Source organism: Syzygium oleosum, unplaced genomic scaffold (assembly GCF_021117445.2).
Source record: "Syzygium oleosum isolate NSW1041296 unplaced genomic scaffold, Sole_v2.1 Sole_v2.17, whole genome shotgun sequence".
NCBI lineage: Eukaryota > Viridiplantae > Streptophyta > Magnoliopsida > Myrtales > Myrtaceae > Syzygium > Syzygium oleosum.
Window position 1 is genome coordinate 3,921,062 of NW_026607501.1, and position 20,765 is coordinate 3,941,826.

A 20,765-nucleotide genomic window follows, 5' to 3' on the forward strand; every position below is an offset into this window, starting at 1 on the left:
CAAGCCAAATTTCCCAAAATACGGCCAGAATTCTTCCCCGACGCTTCCACGTCATCGGTGGCACGCAATCCCATGCCGCGCGCACCCACGCCCGGCCCCGTCAGCGCGACCGGAGGGCTCCGCTCACGTGACTACCCCCCCGTGACGACGAGCCCCGCCGCTGACGTCGGCATCCGACGTGGCGGCCGATCCCGCCACGTGGCACCGGGTCAACTATAAAACGTCCCCCCCCCTCCTTCGTCTCCTTTCGTCTCCTCCTCTGGTGGCTCCGAGGAAAACTCCAAAACGAACAGAAGATTACAGAACGGAAGAACAGCAAAACGGAGGAAGAGAGAGAAAGAAGAGAGAGAGAGAGAGAGATAAGAGGTTGTAGAGAGAGAAAACCTCCGCGGAGACTTTGAGGGAGGGAGGGGCCGCCGGAAAGAGTTCGGGCGGAGGTGAATCTGGGGAGAGGCAGCGCGGCGGCGAAATGTCGACGCCGTTGGCGGGGAGCGGCGGCGGGGGCGGCGTGGCGGTGCTCTCGGGCGCCGTCGAGAGCGGCGGCGGCGGCGGCGGCGGAGGGGGCGCGGTGGACTCTTCGTCCCCGTCCCCGGCGGCGGCGGCGGCGGCCGCGAAGTGCTGCCTGGACAAGCGGGTGCTCAAGTCGCCGATCCTGATCTTCCTCTACTTCCACAAGGCGATCCTCAATGAGCTGGAGGCGCTGCACAGATTCGCGGTGGCCTACGCGACGGGGCAGCGCGCGGACATCGGGCCCCTCCTCGAGCGCTACCATTTCCTCCGGTCGATGTATAAGCACCACTCCGGTGCCGAGGACGAGGTACCGATTTTGCGACTTTCTTTCTTCTTCTTTTTTAACCTTCTGATGCCGAAATATACATGCGCGGGTACAGGTTTATGTGATTTTGGGAATGATTTAGTGATTGCTAATCTGAAGCGGAGGTCTGTGATCAGCGTGTTTGGTTTGGGGAGATGGTGATGGAGATTGGTCTGTGGAATGGTTGAATTTGGGGAGAGCATTCGCTTTTCCTCTCCGAGCGCTCGAAATTTTGCCTGGAGATTAGGAGAGAACTGGTAGCTTCAGCTCGTCATTCGCACTTACCATGTTTTTCTGATGAATTGCGATGAGTTGATAATTTGGCAAAGGATGGCAGTGGTGCGCTTAGAAATAGAACTCCCTTTTCTCATCATAACTAATTTGAACATTTTGTATGGGTTCTATATTAATGCATGTGATTATATGCGCTGTCGTGCAGCTGCAAAGACGCTCGTCATTTGTATGCTGGAATAACCATCTGCAATTCAATTTGCTTGCATAAAAGTGAATATGCTCATGCTATGACTTGTTCACTTATGTAATCATCCTCTGACTGGGTTCCTAGAATTGAGAGGGTTACATAGGAGCTCGGGCTTTGATCTGTAGAAGCGACTTCTGTTTAGTTGCATTGTTACATCTTCTGGACCCTTTTTAGTTTAAGTTGCCACTATGGCTGATTGTATACGAGGAAATGGTGCTTGTTTGATGTTATCGTCAGAATGAGTGAGCTCTTTTACCACACGAGTCAGTCTTCATTCTGCCCAATATGAAGTTATGACCAATTTTTCACTTGAGCTGCAGGTGATCTTTCCAGCTCTTGACATACGCGTAAAAAATGTGGCCCAAACATATTCCTTGGAGCACGAGGGTGAAAGCAATCTTTTTGATCATCTATTTGACTTGCTAAACAATGCTGCACGGATGGATGAAAATTTTCCTAGGGAGCTGGCGTCTTGTACAGGAGCCCTCCAGACATCAATTAGCCAGCATTTGGCAAAAGAAGAGGAGCAGGTATGTTCTTTGCATTCTCTATTTAATGGTATAGACTACAGATCATCAATTTGTTATGAGAAAGCATGTAATTTTATGACTTGACAGCTGGGAAATATGGGATGTGGTTGACTGCTTAGAATGTAATGTGTATATCCATTTGCAGTTTGTGGCTCTGTACGACCTGTTTTAGCATCTTTCACTTCGTGATGCTTTCCACTTAGCATTCGCAGTTAAGCATGGTCTCTACTGATCCCATGGTGTTAGCAAGTTTGGAAAAATAATCAACAACAAATTGCGCGTCAAGATACATGGTCGTAAGTTTCAGTGCCATTCCAACGAAGGCAACTTTCTTGGGGCACCCTAGTTGTCTCATGCCCTGTTAATTAGGTGCAAGCATCGATTTCATTTTATCCTCTGTACCTGCCTGATTTGATCCAGTTTCTTGGCTCAGGAACTCTAAAATTTATCCTTAGATTGGTTCAGTTCCCAGTTCCTGGTGTAGATACACCGGTTCAACCTGAGAACTGGAAGTACCACGCTGGTTACATGGTTGAATAATCCTTCTCTTATGAAAAGGAAAAAGAAAATTATCCACTTCATGCCAGCAAAGAAGTGAAATTGTGACTTAGGGCCTTGCGCACAGGACCACTCAAGTGACGGGAGTTCATTTGTTGACTACCGGTAGCCTTTAGGAAAAAGTTAAAACCACAACCTATGGCCACCTCTCTTCTTTGCTCAAGTGCATTCTCTCCCTTGTTTACAGCAAAATAGAAACCTTACTTCATCTCTCTCTCTCTCTCTCTCTCTCTCTCTCTCTCTCTCTCTCTCTCTCTCTCTCTCTCTCTCTCTCTCTCTCTCCTTCCTTAGGCTGTGTCATTAAGGCCAGAACTCCTAAGATTATAAAAGAAAGCATCATCTTCATTTTACTGGATCATTTATAAATTATTGTACTTATCTGAAATCATCCGAGTCCCAAGGAAGATTTCGTGCAGTATGGAAGCTACTACGTGGTTGTGATACTTATATTATTTACTTTTATTTCATTGATTGTTGATTCTGTGAGAAACCACTGCTGGGCCCCAAGTTCAGGAGGGCACAGCTGCCAGTGCAAGTGGGGGTTCTTTGGACTATTCTATGTATTTGCATGCCGCTGTTTGATGTACTACCAGATACAGCTTCACTGCCGATATTGTTCAAGCAACAGTATTATTCCTTTGAAGAATCTTCTTTAATTAGGTTGCCTCTGCTTTTGCCAGGTCTTTCCCTTGCTTACTGAGAAGTTCTCGTTTGAAGAGCAGGCATCTTTGGTTTGGCAGTTTTTATGCAGCATTCCTGTGAATATGATGATGGAATTCCTTCCATGGCTGTCTTCCTTAATTTCACATGAGGAATATCAAGATCTCTGTAAATGTTTAAGCAAGATAGTCCCAGAAGAAGAACTTCTTCAACAGGTAATGTTTCGAATTACAGTCAAGTTGACAAGGTCAATCAAATGTCCTTTTGAAGACCAGAGGCGCCTTATTACAGTGTGTATTTGTTGAAGGTTATTTTCACTTGGATGAAAGGGAGTAATGCTGCCAGTACGGTTGAAAGATATGCAGATGAACCTCAGGCACAACATGCTGGAGAGTACAATATCAGCATGTCAAACACTTTGAAGTGTGCATGTGACTCATCAAAGACAAGGAAAAGGAAACACTCCGAGTCAAGTTTTTCCTTTTCTGACTCAACTTCCACGCATCCAATAGATGAAATATTACTTTGGCATAGTGCTATTAAGAGAGAATTACTTGAAATCGCTGACGAAGCAAGAAAGATTCAAGTATGTGGTGACTTCATGGATTTGTCATCCTTTAATGAGAGGCTCCAGTTTATTGCTGAAGTTTGTATTTTCCACAGGTAGAAAATTTTAGTGTTTCATAGTACAGCAGCTGATATTTGCTATTCCATTTCATTCCAAGAAAAGCTCAGTGATGATTTTTAAGCTGCAGAAGACGTTAGAAGAAAAACCCTTCTAGTCGATTGATATATTAGAAAGAAATTGCCAACTGGCTCATCTATTACAAAAATCAGCTCATCAAAGGGCCAAACTCTAATCTCATGTCCTTTTTTCATTATTGCGACAGTTCAGGCCTCAACATATATCTTGTGTTGTGTAATCTACAGATTATATTTCTTTTTGATTTTTCTTCTTGTCTAATCCCTGCATTTCTTATGATAAGAAAGTTTTTCTCTTGGTTGCAGTATTGCTGAAGATAAGGTCATTTTTCCTGCCGTGGATGGAGAGTTGTCTTTCATCCAGGAGCATGCCGAAGAAGAAAGTCAACTCAATGAGTTCCGGTGCTTAATAGAAAGAATTCAAAGTACTGGAGCAACCTCTACTTCAAGTGCTGATTTCTATGAGAAGTTATGCTCGCATGCTGATCAGATAATCGAAACCATACAGAGGCACTTCCATAGTGAAGAAGTGCAAGTGAGCTTTGTTGATACTTTGTTGTTTTCTTTTGTCATCTCGAGTCTCTATTCTGAGTCATGTGGTAACTTCTATAGAAAACAGATGACATTGGGGCGAGAAAAATATGGTTGTCAAACCAACTATCTGCGAAATTTTGAGGCATATTATAGGTATAAGAAGTATATGGCTACATCTACTAATATCAATGGGTGGATAGGATTTAAAAGAGTTTTGTTTCATAGCAAATCTCCTATGTTGGTACAGCAATACTTCCACTATCAGAAGATAAAATAAGATCAACTGGCTCTTCAGAGTATCAATGACCTGATGCATGAGTAGAACCTGTTCCTCCAGATAATCTTTTTCTCCATAAAGCTACTTTCATGTACAGGTTCTTCCACTGGCTAGAAGACATTTTAGCTTCAAAAGACAACGGGAGCTTTTGTATCAGAGCTTGTGCATGATGCCTTTGAAGTTGATTGAACGTGTTTTGCCGTGGCTAGTAGGTTCTTTAGGTAAAGAGGAAGCTAAAAATTTCATTAGAAACATGCAGTTGGCAGGTACCAAATGATGGACTCTGAACTTATAGTTTTGTGAAAATTGTGACATACCTGCATGAAGTTACCTAATCTTTTGAGGTTAATCTCACTTTTGATCTGTTTGTGTACCAGCTCCAGCATCAGATGCTGCTCTGGTTACGCTTTTCACTGGGTGGGCTTGCAAGGGCCATGGTCAGGGTGTATGCTTATCTCCCTGTGGAACTGGCTGCTGCCCTTTTAAAAGGTCTTCAGACATTGAAGAAGATTATATTCAACCATCTTGTGCGTGTGCTTGTGCATCGTCAGCGCATTCATTTTATGCCCAAGCTGATGATGCCAAAAGACCTGTCAAGCAAAATGCAACTGTATCATGTGAAGACGGCAACGCCCTTGATAAATCAGAAAATTTGAATGCCTATGAACTGCCCTGTAGTGATAGGTCTTGTCATGTCCCAGGTTTAGGAGTAAACTCTAGCAATCTGGGATTGAGCTCTTTATCCACAGCTAAGTCTCTGCGTTCTCTGTCTTTTAACTCCTCTGCTCCCTCCCTTAATTCCAGTCTTTTTATCTGGGAAACGGATGGTCAATCCTCTGATGATGGACGTATTGAACGACCCATTGATACAATTTTCAAATTTCATAAAGCAATACGTAAAGATTTGGAATTTTTAGATGTGGAATCTGGAAAGCTCAGTGATTGTGATGAGACATTCCTCAGGCAGTTCATTGGCAGATTTCGCCTTTTGTGGGGATTGTACCGAGCTCACAGTAATGCTGAGGATGAAATTGTCTTTCCTGCCCTGGAATCCAAAGAGGCTCTTCATAATGTTAGTCACTCATATACACTTGACCACAAGCAGGAAGAAAAATTATTCGAAGATATCTCATGTGTTCTTTCTGAGCTTTCACACCTCCATGAAAAATTGCACAGAACTTCTCTATTGGAGCAACTTGGTGGAAATAATGATGAAATTGCTGGTAGTGATTGTACACTAAAGTACAAAGAACTTGCAACAAAGCTTCAAGGAATGTGCAAGTCTATCAAGGTTACTCTAGATCAGCATATATTCAGGGAAGAACTTGAGTTGTGGCCATTGTTTGGTAAACACTTCTCAGTGCAGGAACAAGACAAAATAGTGGGTCGCATTATTGGAACTACTGGAGCTGAAGTGCTGCAATCCATGTTACCATGGGTAACGGCTGCACTTACACTGGATGAGCAGAATAAAATGATGGACACATGGAAACAGGCGACAAAAAACACGATGTTTAATGAGTGGCTAAATGAGTGCTTGAAAGAAACTGGAGTATCATCTTTACAAGCTCAATCATCAGAGAGCAGCACATCACACAAAGGTTTGTTTCTTAGGTCTGTTTCTTTTAGGGTAGTTGTAAAGAGCAGTAAGATTTTCATTATCTGATTGAATTAAATTTATATATATGATGGTTCAATTGATTCTCTCTACATTATTATGCAGTTTTCCCTTTAAAGATGTGTGAATTTTGTCTGTAGGCCTTGAGCTTCAAGAGACACTTGACCAAAGTGATCAGATGTTCAAGCCTGGGTGGAAGGATATCTTTCGAATGAACCAAAATGAGCTCGAGGCTGAGATTAGAAAGGTTTACCGGGATTCAACTCTTGATCCTCGAAGAAAAGCATATCTTGTCCAAAATCTTATGACTAGGTAGGTCTCCGGCAGGAAAGTCTAGTAACTGCATTATGTAGGTCGTGTGTTATTAAGTTCGTAAAGTATCTGTACCCCTTCCTGCATTCTTCTAACAATTGTTGAGTGATTGACCAATCAATCGCTTGTTATAGTCGCTGGATAGCAGCTCAGCAGAAGTTACCTCAAGAAGTGATGGGAGAAACTTCAAATGGCAATGAAATAGTGGGGCGTTCACCATCATTCCGAGATTCAGAGAAAGAAGTGTTTGGGTGTGAACATTACAAAAGAAATTGCAAACTTCGAGCTGCATGTTGTGGCAAATTGTTTACTTGTAGATTTTGCCATGACAAAGTGAGTGATCACTCAATGGATAGGTAAGTAGCTGCCGCCATCACTTCTCATCATAATTTAGAGCTTCTGTATTTGTATACACATTAATTTGCTGCTTGACCAATGCAGGAAAGTAACCAAAGAAATGATGTGTATGCTTTGCTTGGAGATTCAGCCGGTTGGTCCAATTTGCACTACCCCTTCTTGCAATAGATTTCCAATGGCAAAGTACTATTGCACTATATGCAAATTTTTTGATGACGAAAGGTAAACTGAATACACTGAATTGATTAGCCTACCACAAGAAACTATTGATCACCCTCACAGTGCAAGTACTCATAGTCGATGGTTTGTAGAGCTTGCTTGGTCAATTTTGAGTGAACACATCTTTGATGGCTACTTCATGAACCACTAGTTTAGCTTCTCGAGCTGTCTATGACTTATCTGTCAATATGATCTTTTATCCTTGCTTCTTTCGGGTCATTTGCTAAGATTGTCGTCCTTGTTTGTGTGACTTCAGGAATGTGTATCATTGCCCATATTGCAACTTATGCCGTGTTGGAAAGGGTCTTGGAGTAGACTATTTCCACTGCATGACATGCAACTGTTGTCTAGGGATGAAATTGGCAAGCCATAAGTGCTTGGAGAAAGGTCTAGAAACAAACTGCCCTATTTGCTGTGATTTCTTATTCACATCTAGTGCGACAGTCAGAGCTCTACCTTGTGGCCATTATATGCATTCAGCTTGCTTTCAGGTCTCTCTCTCTCTCTCTCGCTCCCTCCCTCCCTCCCTCCCCACAACCTCTATTTTTGAGGCATTTTTGCTCTGCTTGCTTCTAACTATTATTATCGCCTAATCAGAAATTGAATAGCACTTTCTTCAAATTTGTCAGGCATACACTTGCAGTCATTATACCTGTCCAATATGCAGCAAGTCACTGGGAGATATGGCGGTGAGAGAACTTTTTTATACCTTTCTTCATAGTGTGGCCCCTATATGTAATGCTCAATCCTTTTTGTTTTTTTATTCATTTCATGCGATGTTGATCGATTAAAAGATGAAGCATTCCAGACTGAACTTCCTTAAGATGTCGATACTACATGGATAAATTGATCAATAACATGCACCATGGTTTGGAATGTGGAACTCATGAAGTAGCATGCTCATGGTATAAGTTGAAAATTGGAGAACGTGAAAACCAATTCATGATGCATAATATATGATATAAAGGACCTGGTTGCATGCGGCAATTCATTTGTTAATGGATGTTCTTTGCTGTCTAAACTGGTTTGATTCCTGCGGTTTTCATGAGATCTCTCTCTCTCTCTCTCAAGAAGTTAAATGCTGCCGCGAACTTCTTTGCAACACCAAGTATGTCTGTTAATTTTCTTTGCATTTTACTCAGGTTTACTTTGGCATGCTTGATGCCCTGCTCGCTACTGAGGAGCTTCCAGAGGAATACAGGGACCGATGTCAGGTACGATTCTAACGGCATCTTTGATCATCATGAACATGGAGATCTCCCTATGCTAAAATTTAGAATTGATATTATTCCCCGTGTTTCTTCAGAAGAGGGCAGACGTGTGTGCCTAACTGCTTTGTTTTTTTGACAAAAACCTTATAAGCAAGTGTATGTTGCTGATTATCTTCCGGCAATCACACAAACTAAAAACATCGTCTCGTGTGGCGTCTCAGGATATCTTGTGCAACGACTGTGATCGAAAGGGATCGGCCCGTTTTCACTGGCTATACCACAAGTGTACGTATTGCGGTTCCTACAACACGAGGGTGATCAAGAGCGAGACGTTCGATCCCAACTGCTCAGACTCCCGTCAGTAATGTGCTTCTTTCTCCTTGATAGTAGCCGAGATTTGCCTAGCTTCTCTGTATATAGTTGTACAGCAAATTCTTTTATAGCAAAAATCATATCTCTTATAGGGACCAAGGAATTTTGTGCTTCTGTTTTTACGGTTTTCGCTTTTCCTGCGAGAAGAGAGATCGTGTCTCGGAGAAAGAAACACTATATAGCAGCGGCAATCATGTACAGACTTTTGCAGACTTCCGATATCTTATGATATTTGCTTCGCGAGTCCTTATCAAGTAATCATTCTTATGCTTTCGCTCGGCATTTCGCCACACGATCCTCTAACGTTTTAACTCTCGGCAGGCGACAATCCCATGGAACTGCCCCTCTATGAGTCCAGATGTGTTTTTTGAGTTTGTGCCGCTCGTCCTAATTTGCCATATCCTATGGATCTATTCCACCTTCTACGCACGATCCCAATTCTCTTTTTCGATGTCTCGAGCACCACGACGCCGGGACAAAGGACCTGTCCCGATATGACTCTTCGATAACTCAACCAGCTATTAACGCATACGCTCGAGACAATTTTTTGCAGACGCATTCCTTTGTTCTTTTGAATTAGACAAGATTGTAGGATGGAGAGCATCTGGGTCACATTCTCGATGATGGTATCTGTCTCGAGGCCGAGACATGTCCCCTCTCAAAATCGATCACTTTTGGTCAAAGACGTTCCTTTTTAATCTCCGCTTTGGTTTCCCCGTATCCCGTCGAAACCTCCCCCCTCTTCTCTAATTCAAAATTAGATGATCACCTAAAGCAAATCGTGCATTGAAGTTGTCAAGAACTTCGAGCAGATTTTCAATTGCCCTGGTCAAAAGTGCAAATCCCTATTCAACACCGAGAGAAGAGAGAAAAGTGGGACAATCCGGAAAAGATGGGGCGCCCTGGTTTTTGATGTCTTCCATGGCGATTGTTACATCTACCTCATGCTTTCATTGGAAAAATTTACATGCCTCGGAACATATTTTCTTCGTATTATGATTGATTCCGTCGCTCGCATGGTCCGTCGGATTGAGCTTACACTAGTTTCTCCTCGGTCTAACATGGTTGATACGGGAGCTTTCGTCAACGAGAATGAGATAAAATCTAACTTGTGATAAACATGACAGAGATCAGGAAACAGGGGAATCGACCGTGTTTTGTTCTTACTTCTCCTTGACCGTGAAACAACCCAAACAAAAGAGATTCGCGGCCCCCTGGGAAATGCATGCGGTTGGCAAGTTCAGCACCGGACTGACTTGAACCGTGCTCCCGTGCGACGCTCCGAGCCCGTGATTCTTCTTCGACGGAGTCTTTTGGAGCCACGGATAAGAATGAGACGTCGTCGTCGACGAGGAATGCGAAGGTTTGGGAATGTGACTAGCTTGTCTTCTGTGGGAAGACGATCTTCTCGGAGCCGGCACCCAACCTGTTGACTTGCTTCTTGACAGGAGTTGTGATGGGAAAACCGAGCTCTTGCTGGTGCAACGATCGCCGGAGTTGAGACTAGTGCTTCTCCTGATTCCCCAGAAAGACCAGGACTGAAGCTTTTCTTGATCTGATGCCGATCTTGATGGTGTAGATGCGATCTCCTCTGTTCTCTCTATCTTCTTGTCATCACCGCCGCATGTCGTGGGACTAGGAAGAGGAGTGAGGAAAGGGAGAGGCGCCGCCGCTTCGGATTCGCTTTTGGAAGCCCTTTTCGCCGCGAGACTCGACATCGACGACGAATGAGAGGATGGTAGATGCGGAGGTTTGGGAATCCGACTAGCTTGTCTTCTATGTGAAGAACCTGTTGACCTGCTTCTTGACAGGAGTTGTGATGGGAAAACTGAACCCTTCTTGGTGGAACAATTATCAGAGCCGAGACTAGTGCTTCTCCTGAATCCCCAAAAAGACCAAGATTGAACCTTCTCTTGATCTGATCCTGATCTTGATGGTATCAATGCAATCTTCTCTGTTCTCTCCGCCTTCTTGTCGTCGTCGTCGTCGTCGTCCCACGTCGGGGGACTAGGAATAGAAATGAGGAAAGGGAGAGGACCTGCTGCTTCAGCTTCACTTCTGGGGACCCTTTTTGCCGCCAGACTTTCGCTCTGTATCTGAAATGGAAGGATCATGCCGTTAGCGAAAAGCTCGTCCGCCGAAGAAGACGCGTGCTCGAGCCCGCCGTCGCCGATGCCGAACTCGAACTCGCGGTTCGAGCTCGAACGGAACGAGGATCCCGATTCCGCATTTTGTATTTCTACGCCCTCCTTGCCCTTCCGGGGGAGATCAAGGAAGCTCAACGCGCGAGTCACACACGTCTCCGAGCACATTGCTCTTGTTCCCAGGTAGAAATTTCGGAGGAAGAGATCAAGAACTGGTTTTCTGATGGTCACGGCACGAAGTTGTATTTAGCTTCAGAGGACTCGTAGGTGTGCTGTCTCGGTTCAAGAATAAAAAAGAAGGGCTAGCAGGGATGGGGATGGGGGCAAAAAGGATTCAAACTTGATGGCTAAGTTAGGGGCACAGGAAGGAATGACAAAAGGGATGGCTTTTGGTCTTTGTGGGGGACTGTGCAAGCGGGATGGTTTGCAGGGGGATTTATTGGGGACTGAGAAAAGAGGGAAGTCTTTTGGAGCTGAGAAGGAAGGAATGGGGGTGGTGGATCCTGGCAAAAGGAAAAAGGTTTGAAAAATCCTCAAATCATTTGAACATGGAGTGGCAGATTGAAACTGGCCCTTTGCCGGATAGAATAAGGGGGGGGGCAGACATATGAGAATATGTAAGGTTAGAAGGCATAGAACAAGTGCATGTGCCCATGGCTTTTTATTATGGGGGGCCGAGATGGAGAGAGAGGGAGGGAGACTTGTCGTCATACTTGGCAGAGGAAAATGCACACCAAGCACCCTTTGCAATTTGCAAATACTGGTGAAAGGAATCTGAGGATAAGAATTTCGGAGGAGACTATATACAAAGCAGTATTCTGTTTTTTTTTCCTCCCTTGTGTTCACGAGGGACCCGCGCCCGTTCTCGCTCGTGCCGGTCGCCAAGGACGAAGTTCGTGAGGGCTCTAAGGAGGCCCCCCCCACCTCCGGACTCGGGCGAGTTTTGGGGCGCTTCGCGATCGCGGGGATTCGAAGTAGCGCCCCGGCCGACACTGCCAGCGCTCGTGGGGCTACAAGAAATATATGAATCTCGAGCCGTTTTGTTTTGAACAAAAATCGCTACAGATCCGACCGATCAAGACTAACAAATCGATGCTGCGATTGCTTTATCCACGAAAACATGAAGTTTAGACACGGTACCAGTCAACAAATGCTCCCCGCGATACATTTTCTAAGCATGACTTTTTCCTCAACGTGTCTACTAAGTTACGATAAATTAACTATCTATATGGAGTGATAAGTTAAGAAATAGGCACGACCAATGTGGCAGAAGCTTATCCTAGAGGGAAATTGAGAAATTGACATGTGAACCACACAACCATCTTAGGGAATATTCAACACCGAACAATAAATGCTGACTAGCAAGAAGTTGACAGCTGCCTAGAGCTTGGGAGGGGGTAATTGACTGTCTCCTCAAGTTGATTTCCAAGAAGTTATAGCAATGGCGGTCTTCGGAGAGACTTTTCAGCGATTAAATTTCGTGCTTTAGTGGGTCAAGTGGGGCCAATCCCGCCTTTGGTCAAGAAAGGAGGAACCCAAAAAAAAAAAGAGAAACGAAAGATTTCTTCGTCAAAAACGACAGTCCCGTTTGACCTAGCTCGTATAATAAAAACCCATCCTACGTCGACGTGGCGTGTTGCTTTTCAATTGAGGGGATGTTCCCGTGGCGTCATCAAGGATTAGCATGCTTCTCTAACATTGGGATTAGGAAGGGGATTAGAGACCAAAATCTTGCCCGATTCGACCAATAAATGACCAAGTTGACCTGGTGTTCTTCTTACCCTTAGAGCACACGCAAGTTCTTTTCGGACCAAATTAGTTTTCACGTCAAGCAAAAGACAAAAAGATAAGCGTGTAGTTTTTTCTTGTTCATCTTAACACATTTTCCTTTCCATAGTCGCATGCTGGTACCACATGCGACGCTCCAATCACTGGTCGGTGTGGAGGAAGAATTAGACAAGATTCTCGTACACGAAATGCCCTCGAAGTTTCGCGAAATTACGCCGGTACCGTTTGCGAGGGCGCCGGAGCAATTCTCGGCTCGTTTCGTCGGCTACCCTATCACTAACCCGAGAAGAGGGACAAAAGAGAGAGAGAGAGAGAGAGGGTAGCTTCGAGTCACAATCCCAGTCCGCGAGATATTTTTCAAAGTAATATGATTAGCTGATTCTTATTTCTTCTCTATAGGAAACAGTATACGTAGACCCAAATAAAAGAATGATTTGTCACTTTTTTTAGTTCATCTCTTTGACGAAGCCTAGCCTCTCTCTCTCTAGTTCATGATTTTCTTCGTTTCGATTAAAATGTGTTGTTCATGGATCAGAGTCAAACCCACGACCATTTTTAGTTCGTCTTTGTTTCGTAAAATTTGTGCTCACATGCTCTTCTATTTTTAGTTTTCCAATGTTTAACTTCTTAAAAAAATGAAGATCGGGTGTTTCTTTTTTAATATTGCTGGATTCTTAATAATATATCAAATTTGGGAGTTACCGGGTTGGAAATGGGTTATCAAAATTATACTGTTAAAATATAGGTTAATGCGAGTTACAAGGGACTATACGAGTGACGCCCATTTATGTCCCATCCAAACCAGACCCGACCACCTCTGTCTGTAAACTGAAGATCTCAATTTGGTTCGGGTCCGATTTCGTAGTTTTCGTCTTGCCCTAGATTGGCTTCTCCGCTCGAGTTAGGCGGGGCTGAAGAAGGGAATTGCCGACCAATCTAGTCAGACCCATGGCCAGCTCTAGGGCAAATCTCCATGGAACCAAATAGCTGGAGCCAGTATTCTCAGTACTGAGACAGATAAAAATCTCTTCAAGACAAGCAGTAGCTTCCCAGATGACTTCATATCAATTTCTCACACAATACAGGCCAACTGGGACAGTCTAGCTCTTCCTGTCTTATGTACAACCATGGGCTAAATCAGAATTTCCCCAAAAAAAAAAAACAAAGACATCATATTCGTATATGCTATCGACAATTGCACGGTAGACAATTACCAGTTCTGATGCCAGAATTCTGGTCATCGCAGATCAATGATGTCGAATTTAAGGTCCGGGTTCATGTAAACATCTGTACACGCCTTGTAAATTGGCCCGCCATCCGAAGGCTGGTTATGAGGGTGAAACCCGCGCTGCTGGCACTGTCTTATGACTGACATGCCACCGGGTGTCGTCAACCGAAAAATCCCATGGGTTCTGCGCAGAGTTAACAACATGCATATCATGATCTGGACCATGCATATCATCCAGCAGATAAGGCAATAGAAGGAGAAACAGGCTAACCTCGAACCATCTCTTGGAGCCATTACTATGGCAACAGATTCTGGCAACATGATCTGGACCAAGAGGAAACAAATGAGTGAACAAATAAGTAGATAACAAAAGCATAATGACAAATCCACGTTTAATGTGCTACGCGAGCTGAATAGCCTACTTTAGTGGACGAAAGGAAAAAAAAAGAAATAGATAATGTTTACGACGAGCGTAATTTCTAGAAGCCACATCTTGGAATGGGCGGAAGAATAGGAAAGACTCGTGTATGATAGTATGCATGCATGTTTGGTGTGTGAATAAAATCTTCTCTCAGGCGGAGCGTCGCTGGCGATTTTATTACAATTGAACCATCTAGTACATGTCAACAGAAACTTTCTATATGTGAAGAGAAACTTTTTTCCTAAGTAAGGTAACTTCAAGAAAAGGTCAACTCAAAAGTCAAGAATTTGAAGATCAAGTAAATAAACTAAAAATCAATATACACTGATTGCCATGTTGACAACCTTTTCCAAATGCGAGAGAAGCACGACTATTCTTTTTTCCACATGTACCGCCACCTAACCAATTATAAGGGTGAGAAAGACCAGAAGAGATACACACCTGATATGAGTAATGGGTATGAAGATCGATCGATGACATGAAACAGGACTGTGTAGGATGCGTCTGAAATTCAACATTAAAGAACGATCAATCTCTCAGTGAAAAAAAAAAAAAAAACAAGTAGGAGCGTCCAATATGAGTTAGCAAAACATATGAAAGGCACATGCAGCTGACAATGAACCATGAACAAAGTTTGATTACCGACTGCAAGAGAAGAGAAGATACAAATGACAGAAGAAAGTCCTCTCCCCACAAAGGAGAAAGTTATGTGATCTCGTTATTTGCAAGGAGAGCTCTCAACTATACTGAACCACTGAGCAATGCAATCAGTTTTATCTGTTTATAGCCAGATCCAGGAGAATAACATGCAAACAAGAGTGAAGATTCCTCATCCTTCTCGTGATAGGGGAGACCCGAAAAGGAAAATGCATCCGCTGTTAAGTCATCAGATCATATTGCTTTTTGTGAATTACACTCTGGATGTTTGATAAAATTGTGGGAAGATACTCAGCTTCTAACCAATAAGTTCTGAAATACGCCACGGTTTCAGTTAACTGATGTTCACAACAAAACCAGTACCAACGAATTACTCCAGATCACCTCTTTTAAAGCATCCAAACAATAAATCACTCTTTTGTAGCGCGTCTCAGAGTCGCAGAAGGGGGTAAAAGCAAACAACTCTTTGTAAGCAAACTTCAGCCATCAAAAGTTACATGTCATCCAAAATATGTTGTTTGATCTAAACCTCTAGTAGACATTACATGAACCCCCTTGGATTTTGGCCAATTACACTGATACCCCATCCTTCATTTTGAAAAGATGAAACATAAAATTTCTCCCAACCAAAAGTGACACCATATTAAGTTTGTTCAGCTTTCTTGTCTTTAAACACCTCAACAAAATATATGCGCCATATATAGCAAAAAAAGTAGGCAAATTATATGCACCATTATCCACTCTACCAGACATCTTGACTAAATATAGCTCCAAAAATAAGTGGAGCTTTTAACACTTCTGATGGGGAAAAGTTTCTAAAATAGTGTCCTTGCCATAGAACCAAGGTGCAGGAACTTTAATAGTGTGTTCGTAATATAACTTTCTAATAGAAGGGAATTAGATGAATTTACTTCGTTTCTTCTACAAATCTGTGAAGACAAGCCTGATCATCTTAAAACTTATTATTAGATGGAATATGATCCTTCAGCACAATACTGAATCCACCTTTATCATAAAGACACAAGGCAAGAAGAGTTCACAAGCACCCCACAAAATACTCACATGAATCCACCCGAGTGGAAAAAGAGATTGCTTATCTTGCACTTCAAATATCTCTTCTTCATTTGTGGTCTGGCACTGATTTTAAACAAATGTCAGCAGGTGAAGAACATAATATGATCAATGAAAGAATGGTGACAGTTCAAATTTCTAAATGCGTGAGGCTGACATACAGAATCCGATGTTGATTCCTGCTTTGGAATGATTAGGGCAGTGACAAAGAATTTTCTATTTTTCTGTAATAAAGACATGGAGAAAATATTAGCCTCACAAATAGCAAGGAACAAGTTGAAGATTCTGCAGTGTTAATACTCACAAGTGAACCTGCAAGGATGCCACACGTTTCCAAATTACGGTCAGTATTGATCTTAGCCAGTTTCATAAAGGTATTCATCAATGCCGTTGACTGCAAAAAGAAACAGCAGCAAAATCAATGAGCACGCACAAATTCTCAGTCTGAACTCTCTAGTTAATTACGGATTATTACGGATTTATCATCTGCAAGGGTATTCTATCTCTAATTTATACACCGCATATTCATTAAAGTTCCTATGAACAAGTGCCCTGGAGACACTTGTTGAAGCATGCCTAGTAAAAAATGTCTCGAATTCCAAAGCATGATTGCTCTAACTCGATAAAGGAGGTTATAAACTGAAAGGGAACAATGCAATAAAGTAACCACGAGCAAAGGACTTCAAGACTCACAATGTGCAACTGCAGGGGAGACTCTGAACAAACATAATTATGAGATGCAGGCTTATCCAAACCACACGTTAGATCATTATGTTCGTGAGACACTCCTGGAATTAAATCTTGCACTTCTGCCAGAACAGGAGGAGGAGATGGCTGTCGAATGATATCTGTGTGAACAGTTGTTTCTGTAGTTTCAAAGGAGATCATCAGAGGTTCTTCCTCAGTTTGAGGCAACTTGTTGCCATCATCAACAACGAGATTTGAAACCAAACTGGATGTTCCCTTTTCCAAATCAGTGGAGTCCTTCTTAATTGCATGTTTGTCTTCTACAGATGGTAGCAGCCTGCTTCTTGCATAAGGTACAATTCAGTCAAGGGTGCAAGTGAAATCAAGATGAGAGGAAAGCACATACATACTACATTAATCACAGAGCTTACTAGGCCTCAAAACCTTTCCACAATGTATAGGTATTTAATGAATAGCAGGATAGACATTGAATTAGCCGTAGTACATAGAAGACCAACCTGGGTATTTCAACCGGAGTCAAGTCTATGTTGCTTGGATATTGAACCTAGTAATAGGAAAAGTCGGCATCCATCAGGATTGAAGAATGAAGAAAACGTTTAAGACCATAGTTACATACCCCTTTATCGCTCCTAGGTGGCTGCCAGTGCCCATTAAGTCCATTAGGCCCTAAAATAGAATGCCTGGAGAGAGTCTCCTCCTTCGGGCGCACCATGCTAAGTGATCTACAAAAATCAAGAGAAAAAATAAATAAGCTAAAGAAGTCTCTCATTTGCCAGCCTAAACAAACTTCTAGATTTTTTTCATTCATTCTAATCCAGCACACAAGAATCTCTCAAGAATAACAAATCAATTTCTTGCATGCTCGACTGGACTACATCTCACAAGAATCTGTACTTCAAGTTTAGCTTATCATCACAAACTTCACTTATGCATGTCTCATATCTAAGCAACCATTCCATACACGCATTGCAATGGGAGCATAATTTTACCTAGCCAATATATAGCAGAGTCATGACCAAAACAAAAATAATATATATAGCAGAGTGTCTTTAAGAAAATGGTAAGTGTGGCCATCAAAACGATAGCACAAAATTGCAGGGGGTACTAAGGGACATCAGCAGCTAGCCCACCACAAGTTCTCAAATGCCTGATAAGAGGTGCCTAGTGTGGGGTAGCTCACAATTTGACTGACCAATTCTATAGGACAAGTACACATCACTTTCATTGCATTAGTGGCTTGATTACGCAGAGAACAGAAAGAAAGTGGCCTGGAGACCTAACCAAGAAACCAATGTGGGCACCATCATATAGGAACTGTCAAATCTAGACCATCAACAGTATGAGTTGCTTGCACTAGAACAGCTGAACTTACAAGGAGTTCAGTAAAACTCCACCTGATACAAAATTCTAACTTAACAAGGTTATCAACAAATCAAAATTACTTTATCTTCCAAAATGTGTGGATGTTACCAAGAAACAACCACTTACAATTTGCGGAATTGCTCATTCAGTGGACTGGATTGCAGAGGCGGCTGGATCGTTGTACTTTGATAATTTGACAGTAGAGAAGCTGGTCTCGATACCTTGGATAATGCATAGCATTAAGATCGATGCTCCGTAAATCATAAAAATAGAAACGCATAACTCACACAACTTCCGACCGAAAAAAAAAAAAAAAAAAAAAAAAACAAAAAACTGACGCAACTTAAGTGAAGACAGAGTTAGGATAAGATGGTGGAAGAATAGGCTGTAATACCACTTTCATGTCGTAATTTGTCGAAGTCTGCTTTCTGACAGGAGTCCATTCCAGAGAATTACTTTGATTACGATAACCCCAGTTATTCATCTGGTTCGCCTGTTTCCTGTTAGAATCATCATCAATTTTCTGCCGCACTTTGGGCTGCAATTTCTCCAGCTCAGTCACTGCAATCCTAAGTTGCTACAAGAGAAACCATAAACCATGTTCACATGTGATCTAGAACAACACAGTATTTCTCATTTCTACATGAAGTGACATAGGAAACTAGGAACATACCTTTTTCAGTAAAACCTTCTTGTTTTGTGAAGATGCTCTATAATCTCGATGGCGAGGAATGGTTTCGGAAACCAAACTGAGGCAAAAGAATGGAATTATATATAAGGCTCTAGTGTAGTTTCTAGCAAATATGAGCAAAATTGCTTCTCCAGTCTCTTCACAACCGAATCAAGAATCTATTCACTGAACAGTAACACGTAAAGAAAAACTAGGGATAACATATTGTACCTCGAAAACCTGAGAAGCATAACATACAGATCTACAATATTATTCTCCTGTCGGAATATATTAGCCTGCATGCAATTGACACAGGGGAGATAAACAAGCAGTTAAGAATGAAAATTGATCCAAAAATTTGAGGGTAGGGTTCAGGAGCCGTAGACATAGAAGCACAGAACTGGCGATTCAGTCACGTCACAACAATGATCCATGACATGCAAGAACAGCAGCATGCGTCAATCAAACAATATGAAGCCGATACTCGTTTCAAACACCAAGCGTTCAGGGTCAGCCAATCGAAATCATAGAAGATGTTTTAGACATCCAGCAATCTACTGTAACATCTCAAGTAAGAAATTCTCCACGCGCACAAACCGCCGCGCACCATATAGGCAGAAACCAAGTTCCGAGTAACAATGAGAGAATCTATACATAGCAATTCGTCGGATGTAATGGAGACGGATTACCCCGTTTAAGCACGTGACGTGACCAATATCAAGAAACGAATGGCAAAGTCTGGAAAGCCCAGAATAGGCTTCACAGTCTCGTTTCCTGTCCTTATACATGCTATCACAAACTCTTTACCCTTTACCAAGACCAATCATTACGTCCACCATTGGCAATAAGAGTATCCACAAAACCGACTTATAACAGCAGACCTATCAGAAGCTCCACAGTGTTGCCTAGTCGCGAAGTAAAACACAATTCCGACATCCTCCGATCTTCAAAAACTAGCTAGCGAACTTGCAGAAAGCCACGAGAGGAACGAAATGCTCCGGAACTTCACAACCGACTGGCGACAATCAAACTAAGAAACGAGCCTCCACATCTCTCACGCCTCGCATTCGATTTACTCGAAGACCAAAATAAGAACTCAAAGGCACCGAGCGAATCAGAACTAACAGCCGAAATCAACATCCAGCAGCAACATCGAGAAGAAGCCGCGAATCGAGCAGGGGGGCGGGGAGGAAAAGAGAGAGAGAGAATCCCCGACGGACCTGCTTGAGGACGTTGTCGGCGATCCTGTAGTAGTAGCGGAGCGCGATGCTGTTGTCGACGTCGAGCCTCTGCGCGCTCGCGGCGATGTCGATCCTTCCCGAAGAGGAAGAAGAAGAAGAAGAAGAAGATGACCTCATCCTTCCGATCGAATCGATCCCCGCCTCGCTCTGCCTTCCACGCGCCCCGCCGCGACTTCCTCCGCTCCCGCTTTCCTTCTCGGAGAAGCGAGCATCCACTGCCGGAGCGCTCCGATTCGGGGGTTTTCCGGCGACCGATCGGGGCCGGTGGCGGGGGAGCTCGGAGGACGGCCGTCGATGGCTGCTTCGGCTCTCGGAGTGGGCGAGAGAGAGAGAGAGAGAGAGAGAGAAGGGGAGGACGCGATTCGACGGAGACGGTGATTTCTGGTTTGCCGCGAGGGTGAATTTGGAAATACCGGCGACGCCATTTGAAAAGGGGGCAAATTGTCCGAAAAATCCTGGACCGATTGCACGTTTTTTCAATTCGGTCCTCAACATTTTAATTTTGACAATTGAATCCTAAATCCTTTTATATTTTGTATATTGAGTTCATTCAGCTAATTTTGACTGAAAATTACTGACGTAAACAAATTTTAATAACCTTTTGCAAATTTTTTTTATTAATTTCTTTTTTTTTTTCCTTTTTTAAAATTTCCCTTCTTTTTTGATTTCAAAGGTCTAGTTATGAGCCGAGGGCCGGTAAAGGTCGCTCGCCACAACGAGGGCTCATGAGCCCTTGCCAGATCCGACGAGGGCCGCGGCCCTCGCCCCAGATTGGCAAGGGTTTTATGGCCCTTGCCCAAGGGTTGGCGGGGTCGCTGGTCCTCAACTAG

At 43.1% G+C, this 20,765-nt stretch overlaps 3 protein-coding genes across 8 annotated transcripts; 1 reads left to right on the plus strand and 2 right to left on the minus strand.

Annotated features, from left to right (window-relative positions):
- The first annotated feature begins 319 nt into the window (after positions 1-319).
- On the plus strand, positions 320-8,903 carry LOC115676579 (zinc finger protein BRUTUS). Of its 2 annotated transcripts, none has more exons than XM_030599532.2 (14): positions 320-817; positions 1,616-1,825; positions 3,064-3,258; positions 3,351-3,706; positions 4,052-4,280; positions 4,654-4,822; positions 4,934-6,157; positions 6,315-6,486; positions 6,621-6,842; positions 6,928-7,065; positions 7,319-7,553; positions 7,692-7,751; positions 8,205-8,276; positions 8,495-8,903. In XM_030599532.2, exons 1-14 carry the CDS (start codon positions 470-472, stop codon positions 8,636-8,638), a joined length of 3,774 nt encoding a protein of 1,257 aa, XP_030455392.2. In that variant the 5' UTR covers positions 320-469; the 3' UTR covers positions 8,639-8,903. The 2 variants fall into 2 exon arrangements, with proteins under 2 accessions (XP_030455392.2, XP_056175332.1); XM_056319357.1 differs by lacking the exon at positions 320-817 and adding an exon at positions 996-1,153.
- An 827-nt stretch (positions 8,904-9,730) lies between these two features.
- Positions 9,731-11,100, minus strand: LOC115676778 (uncharacterized). Its single transcript, XM_030599772.2, has one exon. The coding sequence runs from the start codon at positions 10,955-10,957 to the stop codon at positions 9,809-9,811; it is 1,149 nt and encodes a 382-aa protein (XP_030455632.1). The 5' UTR covers positions 10,958-11,100; the 3' UTR covers positions 9,731-9,808.
- Positions 11,101-13,588: 2,488 nt separating this feature from the next.
- Positions 13,589-20,338, minus strand: LOC115676776 (AMSH-like ubiquitin thioesterase 1). 5 transcript variants are annotated; one of them, XM_030599768.2, is made up of 15 exons: positions 19,915-20,338; positions 18,926-18,990; positions 18,698-18,773; positions 18,419-18,601; positions 18,151-18,245; positions 17,279-17,384; positions 17,160-17,206; positions 16,648-16,984; positions 16,259-16,348; positions 16,116-16,178; positions 15,946-16,020; positions 14,668-14,730; positions 14,077-14,129; positions 13,792-13,989; positions 13,589-13,687 (listed from the first exon to the last, which is right to left on the minus strand). In XM_030599768.2, exons 1-14 carry the CDS (start codon positions 20,050-20,052, stop codon positions 13,815-13,817), a joined length of 1,566 nt encoding a protein of 521 aa, XP_030455628.1. In that variant the 5' UTR covers positions 20,053-20,338; the 3' UTR covers positions 13,589-13,687; positions 13,792-13,814. The 5 variants fall into 5 exon arrangements, with proteins under 5 accessions (XP_030455628.1, XP_030455627.1, XP_030455630.1 ...); XM_030599767.2 differs by having other exon boundaries at positions 13,589-13,691; XM_030599770.2 differs by having other exon boundaries at positions 13,589-13,989; positions 16,648-16,978; positions 19,915-20,337.
- Positions 20,339-20,765: the final 427 nt, after the last annotated feature.

What these genes read in the sequence shown, in the direction of transcription:
- LOC115676776 (XM_030599768.2), bottom strand. Translation starts at nt 20,052, where the DNA reads ATGAGGTCATCTTCTTCTTCTTCTTCTTCTTCCTCTTCGGGAAGGATC. An exon ending in CCGACAACGTCCTCAAGCAG is followed by an intron (nt 18,991 to 19,914) that starts GTCCGTCGGGGA and finishes AATTGCATGCAG; the next exon opens with GCTAATATATTCCGACAGGA. An exon ending in CAAATTACGACATGAAAGTG is followed by an intron (nt 18,246 to 18,418) that starts GTATTACAGCCT and finishes GCATTATCCAAG; the next exon opens with GTATCGAGACCAGCTTCTCT.
- LOC115676778 (XM_030599772.2), bottom strand. Translation starts at nt 10,957, where the DNA reads ATGTGCTCGGAGACGTGTGTGACTCGCGCGTTGAGCTTCCTTGATCTC.
- LOC115676579 (XM_030599532.2), top strand. Translation starts at nt 470, where the DNA reads ATGTCGACGCCGTTGGCGGGGAGCGGCGGCGGGGGCGGCGTGGCGGTG. An exon ending in TCCATAGTGAAGAAGTGCAA is followed by an intron (nt 4,281 to 4,653) that starts GTGAGCTTTGTT and finishes TTTCATGTACAG; the next exon opens with GTTCTTCCACTGGCTAGAAG. An exon ending in GAGCAGCACATCACACAAAG is followed by an intron (nt 6,158 to 6,314) that starts GTTTGTTTCTTA and finishes TTTTGTCTGTAG; the next exon opens with GCCTTGAGCTTCAAGAGACA.